At 31.6% G+C, this 14,087-nt stretch overlaps 1 protein-coding gene across 3 annotated transcripts in view; it reads right to left on the bottom strand.

Moving 5' to 3' along the window:
• Nucleotides 1-4,651: 4,651 nt before the first annotated feature.
• The window catches only part of TBC1D32 (TBC1 domain family member 32), a 167,799-nt gene continuing 158,363 nt past the window's right edge, over nucleotides 4,652-14,087 (bottom strand). For all 3 annotated transcript variants that reach the window (XM_039871447.1, XM_039871455.1, XM_039871465.1), the window contains exon 34: nucleotides 4,652-8,414. In XM_039871447.1, the coding sequence (XP_039727381.1) occupies nucleotides 8,295-8,414 (120 nt within the window). In that variant the 3' untranslated portion in view covers nucleotides 4,652-8,294. The remainder of the gene's footprint in view (nucleotides 8,415-14,087) is intronic.

Raw genomic sequence — 14,087 nt, forward strand, 5'->3', positions numbered from 1 at the left:
TAAGGAAAATTAATAGCAAATAAATAGGTAGGCAGGGGATGGAGAAGAGGTACTGATAACAAATTTCCTAAGCAACGGCTTTATCCAGGACCAATGCTATAGGCATAAGCATTTTAACACAGCATTAACCCTATTGTCAAGACCCTCTCACAAAGTAAAAATAGTGTGGATGGCAGCCTTTCAAGGTTATATCTTTTCATCTACTCTCTATGGTTGTTTTATACAGTCAAGATGATTCTGTACAGTGTTTTATTTTAGCTTTGCTCTCATTAAAGTCTCATAAACTTAATTTTTTAATATTCCTTAAGCAACACAGCTTGAAATAATTATTTCATTAGAAAAATTTAGCAATGTTCATTCTAACTATCTTGAATAGATTCTTGTCTAAAAGTCGCTGAATGTTTTAGGTGTCCTTTTATTCTGGATATAAACCTCTTCATCTTCACATCTCTTATAGAACTGCATTTCAAATACCATTTAAGGAGACATAAAAAATATCCTGCATGAAGTAATTTTGATGAATGTTCTTTATTAGCATAAATCACAGATCTAGAGATGCATACTATTGATAAATACTCTAAGGTATATGATATATGGTCTTAAATTGTTCTGAGCATAGCATTTCATTCATAATAGATCAATGTATATTTAATAAAATTATTTGAATTAAGTGACTGCAAATCTAGTAATTTAAAGAGAAGCCTTTAAAGAGAATTTTAAATAAAATTAGACTCTAAAATTTGTTACTAAGATATTTAAGTTTCAAGATTGCTACATTGTTACTTTTCTGCTGAAAAATCTTTAATATTACAACCCACAGGAGAAAGTCTGAATTATTTGGCCAGTCAAGCTCATCTTCCAGGTTTTCCCGAAAACAAAACCTCCGCTCTAGCCAGAGGGCTTCCTTAAACTCTTTCATTGCTCCTTGTCTTCTCACTCTGCTGTTTTCAGTATGCGTTCTGTTGCTCCATCCTGGGTGCTTCCAGCTGCTTTGCTCAATTCCTATCCCTTTGGGATACAAATCCTGTTCCTCTCTTGATCACTAAGCTCAAGATATTTTCTCCTTCCTCTGAATCTTCCTATCACCAAAGGCTCTTGATATTTCCCAGGATTTACAAAATATAAACTTGTACTTTTCTCTTTTCTATTGTGCAGGTTTAATAACTTGAGTCATATTGTAATTTCCTTGAAGGTAGAGAATAATTCTTATACTTGATGTCTTAGCAGAGTGGACTCTCATATACTTGTTATCAGTTTGAAATTTATTTCATTGTCAAGTGATCCTATAATATGGAAGATAGACAAGTATAATTTTCATGTACAGCATGTTTATGAGTTTAGATCTCAATCACTGCTAATATTGTGCTAATAATAAACATAAATAAGGGATTTAAAGTGATCTATATAATATAATCACAATTTTTGTCTAACTATAAAGCTATTTTAGTGGATGAGAAATATTGGCAATATATATACATGTGAGTATTAAAATAGATTATACTTAAGTGATAGAGTTGTTGTAAAGATGAAATGTGCATACAGGTACTTTGAAAATGATAAATCATTATACAAAAGCTCAGAGTATTTTTTGATAATTTTCCTTGGAGTTATTCTCTCTTCTCAGTAATGACATTAGGCATATTCTCTGTACTCAGCTAAACTTGTCACTTCCTGTTTTTTGTTTTCATTTGTTTGCATTTAACTCTTTAGGTAGAGGACTGGGCTTTTTTACATCCTGGTGAGGCCAGGGCTAAGACACTACTCAAAGTATGCTTGAGCCCTGATTCAGCTTACTTTCCCAGAATGCAGATATAGCTTCAATGTGAAGTTTGGGTCAAGGACCAGCAGGACTAAAGTTTGTAAACAGTTCTTTAACCAGAGGGACATGAATAGTTTGAGCAAGCTCTTTCAGAATGTTATAAGCTCCAAACATTAAAAAAAAAAAAAAAGTTAAAGGAGCTTTTTTGAAACTTAGACACTTTGCAGATTCACCAGCAGATAAGTGTCCCTTATTTACTGACTGAGGGGTCCAGAGAACCAAGTGTGCTAAATATACTGCATCTGCTCCTGTTCAGTATGGCCTTCTTGCTCCTATGAATTTTTACATCCTTGGTTATATAAATCAGGAACTTAATCTAATCTCATCTTACCTGTGTGTGTGTGTATGTTGGTGTTGTCTTCCTGCCATCCTTAGCCCAACTGAAATACCCTTCCATTTACACACTCAAGTGGCTTTTCTGATTCCTGTTAATTTTCCAGTCAGTAGTTTTATATTCATTGTATACAATAATTTGGGAATATTTTTCAGTGTACATATGACTCTAAATGTCAAAATGAAGAAAGTAGAATTATGTTATATGTGCTAAAAATCATATAGAATAATATTCAAAATACATAACTGTGATCAAATTTGAGTTCACTGATGAGTTCGCTAATAGCTCTTTTTAGATACACAGCCTTCATCTACAGAAACAAAGCTTCCTTGATAATTCACATATCTACTTGTCAAATGGTATTTATTATGTCCAAAAAAACTGTTCACCAATTGGTAAAAACAATGAAGGATACAACAAAATTTAATTGTATTTGTTAGACAATGCACTTAGATTCTCAATATGAAATCTAATAAAACACTATGAACTCAAGAACATGCCCATCTAGGCACATTAAAAATTATTCAGAAAAGGGTGCAGGAATGGGGAAATTCAAAGCTGACAGACTAATGCCAGATACAACAATAAACAACCATATGATTTCAGTTATAGTAACACAAGATTGATTTCTTCCTCAGGTCAACATGGGTTGGTAGGAAGTAGATTTTGCTCTTCACAAATTCAAGCATTCAGGCTCCAGGGGCACCAGAAAAAAGAAAAGAAAGCTCGTAGAAAAGCACACCTGCTATTTATGCTTTGGCCTGCTCACTTAACATTGGTTAAGTTGATTAAATGCCCTAAAATATACTTAGTCCAGGAAAAGGAAACTGACTGATGAACGTCGCCAGTCTCTGCTGTACCCATCATCCATTCCAATGAATACTTTTTTTAAGTCAAAATAATTTTATGATAGTAGCTAAATATTAATTTGAAAGTTTTGCTATGAGGAACATTAAAAGAAAAATGTAGGTAGTTATGGAGACAACATGGAGATCATTTGACCAAAAAAACTCATTTTGGTATCTATCTGATGATTTCTGAAAAAACTAGTGAATTATATTTGATGTTGTAAAAGAAGTATTATATTTTAGAGACACTCTATAAGAGATGAACTTTAGAATCTTAGCAAAAGGCTAAATATAAATGTTCTATTCAATAAAGAATAGCAGACACATATTCTGATAATAGCAATTCAATGCTTAAATCCTGGATTAGTAAACTTTGAACAGCCAACATTTTAATAACTGTCTCCCCCAATGTATCTCAAATGCACTCTATTAGCAAACACGACAGTCCAATTATTTCCATGGCACTTAGCATTTCATGGTGGCCTACTGCCAATAGAAGAATATTGAGTGGGAAACGTGCCAAAGAAATTAACTGATTTTAAAAGTTAAAATATTGCTAGTGCTGAAAATTTAGGGTTTATATGAGGCTAACTGCCTCAACCCTGTTTAAACTCATCAGAAAACTAAATACATTGGCACCGACTTAAGTAATAACTCTCTCTTAATATTCTGCTGAAAAAAAGTAGATATCAATTTTGCTACAAAGAACATGTTAGCAAAACTTTATGTCACATAAAAGGAAATACTGTCTTATTTACCACTGGAAAATATAAAACAATTAAAAAATACACTGGTAATCCATTATACATTGATCTGGTCTACATCACTAAATCTAGAGTATAAAAAAATAAGCCTTTTAAAAAAGGAGGAAAATGTGGGAAAATTGGATGAACTATAAAAATATGTCTAATGTTGGACTGAAAAGGACTTTTATTTCTTTTCTGCCATTTTATAACTAGTAATGAAAACATAAGTAAAAAAATATAATCTGTTTCTCCTGGAAAAGTCTGAATGAGGGAAAAGGTTAGAACCAGAGGTAACACAGTGACTGATCCATGGTAGGAATTTAATAAAGGTATATTGAGTGACCAAATGAATAAATAATACAGCTGAAAGAGGACTGAACTTAAAGTCTAAAGAGTTAGGATCCAGGTCATTCTACCACCGACTAGCTACACAAAAGCAAATAGTAATAGCTATAATTTATCGAATACTTACTATAGAGTTGTTATAAACACATGTATTACATAATAATCCTGTGAGGTAGATATCATTGTTATGCCCATTTTACCCACAAGTAAACTGAAGCACAAAGGAGTTAAAGTACTTGATGATAGAGTGGGCTCTAAATTCAAGCAGTCTACCTCCTGAGTTCTCGATTTATGTACTGCATTTTATCTTCCCTCCATATAATCTTGGGACCCCCTCTTTACTTTCCGAGTCATAGCTTCATCGTTGGTGAAATAAAGGTTTTGGATTAGATGTCCTCTAATGTTCTATGTATCTAAAAAGTTTATCCTATCTAAAAGGAATTTGGATTTATATGTGTAATTAGTACTCTAAACTAGAGTTAGCAAACATTTCCTCTAAAGGGCTAAATAATAAATATTTTAGGTTTAGGTTTCACACAATACATAGACCAATGAGCACTGTGTTCCAATAAAACTTTATTTACAAAAACAGGCTGAAGTTTGTCAGCCCACATCTAAACAGTCATATATAATAAAGGAATAGTAAGGCTGGCTTTAGCAAGAGCAAATTTGGAAATATTCAGCATTATTGTGCTAGGAGATATCTTAAACCATCAGATGTTCAAGTCTTTTGCCTTCAGATCTACATCATCTAGGACATATGACTGTCTCAGTGATGGTTTTCAGGAAGAGAGACTATACATATTCAAGCATGAAATTAATCTATCAGGTTTTCTAAATATGAGCGCACATTTGCACATGTGATGTATTTCAAAAAGGTGTATTCTAGTTTCCAAATCATGGTTAAATTCCCAGGCCTGGTCACATAAGCCTACCGAATATATGTTTTAGCCAAAATAATATCCATATGCAATAAAACAATCACACACATACATAAGCACACACGCGCACTCAAACACACAGAAGGAAAACCTTTATACATACAGATTTTTGTTACCACCTTTGCTAAATAGAATTTAGTGAACTATTATTTCTATTAAAAATACATTCCATAGTAAATAGAAAACATATTTGTACCAAAAATATAAGTTATTTCCTTCTATTGTACCTAATAAAGGAACTGAAGGGAAAATGTGGTCTAATGTTTCACACTCTGTTCCTTCTGTATAAACATGATAATTTAAAATAACTTTGATATTTATTCAGCAAACTGCTCTGTGCCTAGCACCAGGTTAGAATTTATGGGAGACAGGAATTAGTCAACTTGGCCTCTGTCTTTAAGAAGCTTCTACTTAATTTTGGGGAGATGACATTCCCAAAGAAAAGTGTACACTAATAATACATCTGTTGAATAATGCTGGCATTAAATAACAATAAAAATTAAAAAAGCAATTCAAAATAGTAATTTCTTATATGTAAGACTATATTTATAGATATAGATACAGATGATACAGAGATATAGATATATAGTCAAAGGTGGTTAAGAAATCTCTTATAATTTGAGAGGAAGGGGAGAAGCCTTTGGATTAGAGTGACACAGTGAAGTTTATTGGTAAAGTTCCTATGCTAAACATGAAGTAGAGTAATATTTCTTGAAAGTAGACTGGGATAACTAAAGATGTGTAACATAAAACTAAAAGCAACACTAACAAATAAAATATATCTAATTAACAAATGAAGGCCATAATATAGAATCGACTAAAACATATAATTAATTCAAATCAATTTGGGTAGATACCCAGTGAAATGTGTCTAGAAAAACACAAACTTTGCTAACTCATCTCATGACCATTAAATCACAATTATATTTTCCTAGTCTTTTGATCCCATGCCTCCTCTAGCTACCACCCATATTCTCTTTCCCTATGCAGTGATACTCCTAGAGAAAACAGTTTCAAAATCTTTCCTCTCAGCATCATTTAAACCTGCTCCAACCAAACTTCTGCCCTCATTACTCCACCCAAAACTGGTCTTATCAAGGTCACCATATCCAGAGGTCAATTCTCACTTGTCATCTTCGTAACCATTTTCATAGTTTTAAAATTCACCTTCCTATGAATACTATAGACTCTGAATGGGGATGCTGTATTTTAATTATCTTACCTTGAATATTAAAAGTATTTCATTATATGTGTTACCGTCGAAACATGTTTGTTTATGAATGACCAAAGAAATCTCCTTAGTATCTTGGATTTAGAAGATCAAATTAGAGCATACCATAATTTAATAATCATAAATTTAGGTAGCATTCTGTTAGAAAGTTTATATGAATTTCTGAAACTTACTTTATCTTCACAGATTCTTTGGATGTCTATATATCATGAGGAAGCCTAACTAAAAAGATTAAATTTGACAATAGATATTCAGAGATTTATACATGCACACTTAAATTTTCCATCATTCTGTTTACATTGTATCGTAAAATATATTATATTATAATGAGTCCTGTAAAATGCACTAGGTTCCTTCACAAATTAGAAATAAATTTGTCCAAAGGATTTATACTTTAACTAATTAAAAACAAAACTGAGAGGCAAGACAGCGCTGTATTCATTTCTCTTATAAAGAGTATTCTTAAAATAAAAATAGGTGGCAAGAATAATTCACAAACTACCATATTTTACATTTTATTTCACCAAATAAATTGCTCATTGTTCATATCATTGATCATGTCACTGTTCATAAGATATTTTAAGATATTTATCAAATGAAAACAAAAGCCTTCTGGCTTCAGCTAAAGTCATTTTTCCGAAATGTAATTGCTATTATCTAGATCTTATTTCAGTTTCCAATCAAAATCACTAATGAATATTGTAAAATTAAGTTACAGTTTTTTCTCCATTTGTATTCCTGAATAATAAGAAATAAAGCTGCAATTTCTTAGGACCAATGACAATAACTCAGGAACAAAATGAGGGCAAATGAATCCATGAACATGTATTACAGGTTCTGCACAAGAGCTTTCAAAATTAAGTTTGAAAGTGGACTAAGCTTGGTGTTTTAAGACACCTAGGACTCACTTACCTCATATTAGCCAGAGTTGCTCAATTTTCTTTTTACAACTTTTTCAGTGCCCTTTAGGAATACCATTACTGAAAAGCTATTGTTAGCATTTACAGCATAAAACCTGATTTTGGAAGGTTGATATTGCAAGAGCCTAAATATCACAAAATTGAGAACTGTATTGTACTAGTTGTTTCATTTTACTAAAAGGAAAAATGAGTTTGTGGATGAGCCATTTTTGGTTGAAAAGGGGAAAGCTTTAGAATGTTTTTAATGGTTGATTTAAAAACTTGCTGAAATTGATGACTAAAAAATAATTTTTTGTGTGTGTATTACTTTTCATATATTAAATGTGACAGTAATAAGAAAGCAGACCCTTGCATATTGTACTAATCTCATTGAAGCAGAGACTTCTATTTAAATAAAACATAGTGTTAGTCATTTAAAATAATTTAGAAATCTATTCTCCTTAATGTTTTCTAGTTGAGTACAAATCAAATCTATCACCAAGGAAAATGCATAACAAAAGAGTCAAATGCTTATCAGTATGAAATAACCAATCTATCTTTTAAATGAACCATGTAGAGACTACATTTCATGTGAAAAAATATAAATTGATATAAGTATCAAAGCAATTCCTAGAAAAACAATTATGTCTGAGGACAATAGTTTTCCTACAACTTGCCATGATAAATATCATTTGTTCCTCCACGTGGAAAATAAGCAGTTGTGGTTTTATTTTCTTTGTATGTGCTGACATAAAAAAGAAAACTGGCTTTTCCTTGTCTCTATAGTGCTGCTTCTTTCCAAACTCATTGGCAAAAAAATATTTTGCTCATTTGGTGAAGGAGGAGAGATATAGGTTGGAACTAGGTCTTAAACATAAAGAACCATAAGTAACCTAGATCGGATTCTAAAACCACCATGTAAAACAACAAATTTGTAAAAATGAATTCATTTCATGTCAAAAATTGAGCTAGTACCTACTTAGAAATATTATTAAAAATCTCTCAGTATTGATTTACAATATGTGTATTCACAAAGCGTATGTTGTTATGGACACAGACAGAAAACAATCAAGTCCCACTGTTTCTTTTAAAAATAAATAAAACATAACATTATCCAGTGCCTCTAATGATCTATGTGCTCTGCACTCTGATGTTCCGCATGTCTCTCATTAACACTGGTCGGTAGCTTTGTTCCAAAATTTCCATGTATTCAAAGTAATCACTCACTCGAAACCCATGTAGTGCTTCTTCCTGTCAAAAAATGTAAAGGGAAGTTCATTCTCTTGGGTAAAGACACAAAATTCTAAATTAATAAAATTTAAATAGTTGGTGTATCATTTTTTCAGCTATGGATGGGGGTTTTATATTGCTACTAAATGTGTAATTTTTTATTTAGTAGGCTATGTATGTATATGATAGCAAGAAAGCATGTCCCTATAAAACAAGTGTGTTTTCAAAACCCAAAATGTTTTACAGCTAACAAAAATTAAAACTCTTAGATAATGAAATCTCCCTAATATTTTAGATATAATAAAGTTTCAATTATAGAACGATTTTTCACATTTATAATTAGTAAGGATCCTAAAGCTTTTCTATTAAAGGATACTATAACTTTGAAGGAAAATGTGTTTATAGCAATTGTTCATAAAACTTTTAACAGCCTGCAATTCATAATGTGGGTACTATGCATGTCTATACTAATTTGGAATTTAATGATTAATGTTCCAAATGAGGCACTCAAAAATAAAAACAGTAGGAACATCCATTTACAATCTTAGCAACTTTTAGGGAATTTTATGACTATTCATCTTAGCATCTCCAAATACTAGCTATGTAGTACCTACCCTTCAAAAAAAAAAAAAAAAAAAAAACTGCAGAAGATCATGCTTGACCCAATGTAACAAGTATTATGTTAGGAGTTTTGGGAGTTACAAAAATTTTTGGACAATTCATGCCTATCTGGAGATTACAGTTTAAAGATAAGTTACTAATAAAAGAGCAATTCAAAAGAATATATTATATTAGAGATAATCATATACCATATATTATATTAGAGATAATCAGTTTATAGATGAAAAACATCGATGTAGAGTAACTAGGAAAACATTGCACGATTCTCAATAAGAATGTTTTTAAAGATGTCACTGGTTACTTATAAGTTACTAATAGTTTACAGCTTGCAAATAACTTAGGAGAAAGTTACACTTATTTTGCCATGTATCACCTAAAATCTGGGTAATTTGGGTGGAATGGTAGTTGAGACTTTTAAAAAAATTATTCCTGATCTACATGGTTGATATTACAGCTAAAGAAACAAAATGATGTTAAATTATATATATAACATTATTTCATTAAGGCTAGAGCTAATTCTACTCTTAATTTTAAAATAATTATGATGTGTCATCCATTGTTTCATTTCTTCATTCATTAACTAATTCATTCTTTTATTGTATGTAAGATTCTTGGTTATAAACATTAACGTCTGAAGTATATATATTGTGTCTCCGGTTTTAATATATAAGCAACTAAATCTTAGGGAAGATGATCATCTTATGAATAGTAGAAACACTGGGTCTTTGTAAATTTCTCTCCAGTCAAAAATGTTTCATTTTGTCCTTTCAGGTAAAAATAGAATTGACCATCTTGTTGTTCAAGAATTCATCTTAAACAATTACTTTTATAAAAGTCATGGAACTATTATAAATTTATCCGTTCTCTTCATTCAAATAATGAGTGATTTGGAATCGATCACCTCTTCACTAAAACTATACCTAAGTCAGAGAGGAATTAATAGTAATGTATTATCCTAACCAGAGAATAAAAACTCAAGGCTGGAAAAATTGTTTTAGTACATATTCATGATTTTTAAAAGAATGTATATTGTTCATTAAGTGTGAATTACAATCAGAGATGACAGCATCTGAACAATAGCTCATTCTTTTCTGGGCAAAAATAAGCAAAATCTATTTTAACATTTTAATTATTGTTCCACTTTAAAAATAAAAACTACCTGTGGAGAGCCATAGCATTTACTTGGTTTAAATGTATTTTTTCCTTATAATGCATTTTTTAAATTATAGTTCTATTTTGGTCATAAGTTTTAAAATTTAAAAAACAAAAAAAACAAAAAAAACCCTGATAACTATACTGAAGAGACACCCATAAAACTGGCAAATAAGGTTTTTAAGTCTTATAAGAGAAGAATTAAATAATCGCTTTAAAGGTAATGTTTTTTAAATGATATAGTTCATTATTTAAAATTTGCAGGAAATTTGTTTTGAATAAAATTTCAAAATCTCTGAATTCTACTTTCTGTCTTCAAAGTAGAATATTTTTTCATTTTATCTTAAATGTTCTCTACTGGCCTTTTAGTGAATAACTTTTCTTTGTAATTTTGACCATTTAGACTGCCAGCGTATCATTCAAGTTATTACAGATCATTTCCTAAGAAGACTGTTTTAATGTCATTTGTAGACCTAAGTATACTGGACTCTGTATAAAAGTATGAATTCTCTTATTCTTTAAATAGGCAGACGCATAATTATATGAGGTAACACTATTCTATTTTATATAGACAGCACACTATTTGTTCAAGAAAAGCTTACCTTTAATGGGTTACTACTCGAGTAGTTTATGTCTTGGTTAGGAAGTTCATTTTTATATCGCATTTTCTTTTTACTCCTAATGGCTTTCAACCAGTGTGCCTTCACTTCATTAATTCTGAGTTTCAAATGTTGAATCATCAAAAAGCATTAAAAATTATCATTCTAAAGTACAATGTTGCATGTACATTCAATATTATATGATAGGGTTACATACAGCTTCCTTCTCTTCTTGTATATAGAATGTAGTTTCAAATATGTATCCACTGGTTTTCTATTACTATTGAGAATATTTAATTAGAAGGTCCACTGAATTTAGGATCATATATGTTTTTAAAGGTATGTCTATTACTAGTCACTGAAAGACAATTTGACATACTAGAAGGAACATAGGGTTTAGATTCAGACAAAAAAGAAGGGGGCAGGGGTGGTGGTTTAAAGTCCCCTGTTTTAGTTACCAGACATCTGAATTGGGAAAGTTTACTGACTCTGTAAGCCTCAATTTCTCATGTGAATAGTGTGGGCAGTAACAGCATAAGATTGTGCTATCTGAAGTCCTTATCATGGATTATAAAGCCTTGTATGATCTGGCTCCTATCTCATCTCTTACCATTCTTACTCTCATACCTTGTTCTGGCCACAATGGTCATCTAAAGGTTTTCTAAGAGGGCCAAGTTCATTCTTACCTCTCAGCTCATTCACTTGCCTTTCTTTACCCAGAAGTCTTTCAGTGCTTTTTCCTTTGCTTCATTCAGGTCTCTGCTGCCCCTCTCAGAGTAGGCTTTGCTGGACTCTAACTAAATAGCACCTCTGATTCACTTTCTGACTCTCATACCATGTTTGACATCTTTATAATAAGATCTATCAATACCTAATATTATATAATTATTCACATATTATTTATCAGTAGACTGCAAGGTCAGTCCAGACAGAGATATAGTCTGTCTTGTGATAACAGTACCTGGGAAGCAGTTGTTGCAAGATAGCTGAACAAGTCAATGAGAGAATGCATACCTGTAAATCCCTTTGCCCAGTGCCTCACATTCGATAAGCAGTGAAGATGCTACTAGTGGTCATAATAATAACATTTTTAATTAACTGATGGTCTCTGAAATGCTTGAGCTAGATTTTCTTGATCACACTGAAAATCTACAATGTAAGTATGAATGAGCCCATCAAAGATTATTGACTCCAGGGTCTGCTCTTCAACCCCTTACCAAGGAATAATGGAGCAATTCATCTAAAATGTTAAGATATTTAGATATCACTGTCTTTCTTGCATCTTCTCAGGAATATCCCTGTTATGGAAAATGAGCTCCATCTATACTTTCAAGCATTATTTTTATCAGTTAAATTTTTCTAAAATAATTTCCAGTAGATATGTTTTTAGAGATACCGAAAGCCCTATAAATTTGGAATTTGAAGTGAAACAAGGACTCTCAGGGTGGCAAAGATACAAAGCACAAAAAGATCAAGTGTGCTAACATGACATACCATGGTTTTATGGTTTTAAGATTTGAGGACCAAATTTAGGTATTTTTTGATATGCTCTTCTCTAAATATTTAATTATTAATGTATTTAAAAGGTAATTTTTAAAAAGATGTAATAGCTCTTTATAAAAGAAAGTATGGAGGAGAAAAGTAAGTCACTTTGAGTGAGTTAAATTGTAACAAAGAGTTGATTCTTATTAATAGTCACCAGAAAGCATATAAAAGTTTACCACAAAAGGTATAGAATTTATTATACACTGAAGTTACTTAATAAAGAATTTGCATTAATGTCAAATCTCACACAAGACGCACCAAATTATATGATGAGCAACATGAGAAGGGTTTTGTGAACACAACTCTACTCTTTACCCTTGCTAGATGTGAGCTTTTTTGTATGTGTCTGACTAATCATATGGAAAAGAACCTTCTTTCCTGGTCAAAAGGGTAGAAACACAAACAACCTGCAGGTAATGTTTCTTCTAGTATATTCTTCCTGAGGTGCTTGGTAAAATTAGAAATCCCTGGATATCATATCTCCAAACTGTTGAATCCCTGACGTTGGAATTCTGGATTTAATCTCCAAAGTTAACATTTTTACATATTCTAAAAGTTTCAAGCTACTTGAGAGTTATTACTGCAATTGGACAACTCAGGCCTTTCTCATGAAAATTCTGTTTTAAAAGATCTGAGGAAGAGTCTAGATTTATATAATTTTAATAATCACCCTAGTGATTCTTAGGATCAAGACAGTTTAAATTGAGTGTGTAGTTCTAGAGAGAATATGAGATTCTTAAAATATTTAGGAGAGAATATGTGGCTCTTAAAAAGATTTTAACTCAGCTGAGAAGTACATGGGCATATGTGATGACTAGAGAGGTGATTCAATCTTGGTTGGGTAAATGAAGGAATAGGTCTTGATCAGATAGGATATAAAAGAATTTTCTTGACATAGATCTGAAGGTTATATCAACATCAGGTATCACTATAATATGATATACTAAGACATCTTGGGGCTGGAGAAAAAAATGGGAACAAAAGTATAGAGTATAGCTGGACTCAGTGGAAAACCCTGTTTCCTCTCCTATATCCTGTATACATCTTTTCTTAAATAACAAAAGAAAGATGGGAGAGAGATGGCACAGGAATGTAGAAACTCAAATGACTAAGTTTTTATTTAAGAACTTACAATGTACTAGATAATGTTCTAGAAGTATTTTACAGATATTATCTCATTTCATTCCTCTACAACCTTATGTGATAGATATTATTTCACACCCAATTATATGGATGAGGAAACTGAGGCGTAGAGAGTTTAAGCAACATCCTTAAGTTATACAGTTAGCGAGAGACAGCCAGAATTTTAATTTGGGTGAACTCAAGTGATATAAGAACAATGCAGAAAACACCTGCAAACCACAGCTGACATAATACTAAAGATGTTTTATCTATTCCCACAGAGAGTGGATTATTTTTAATATTATGTTCACTTTTGTCTTTTAAAAGCTTAATATTCAATTGGTTTTTCTCAGTCTAATCTCTATTTCTTACCCTGTCAACATGTTCTGAATCAACAGCCACACACATATACACACACACACACACACACACACACACACTCCTCTTGATAATACTCATTGGGCTGAAATTAAACAGATTTCTTCATAATTATAAATTGATTTTGCCATAATATGTAGGATTTAATTGAGATATTTAAGAAAATTTATTTGGATGATGTTTTTCTCTCTGGAAGTTTGGTCCCTCCAGATTTTCTGAACCATCACCTGTCACAGATAAAAATGTTCAGAACCCCATGTCTAAGGACTAAGCTTTT

This window comes from Pteropus medius, unplaced genomic scaffold (genome assembly GCF_902729225.1).
Source record: "Pteropus medius unplaced genomic scaffold, Ma_sr-lr_union100, whole genome shotgun sequence".
Classification (NCBI taxonomy): domain Eukaryota; kingdom Metazoa; phylum Chordata; class Mammalia; order Chiroptera; family Pteropodidae; genus Pteropus; species Pteropus medius.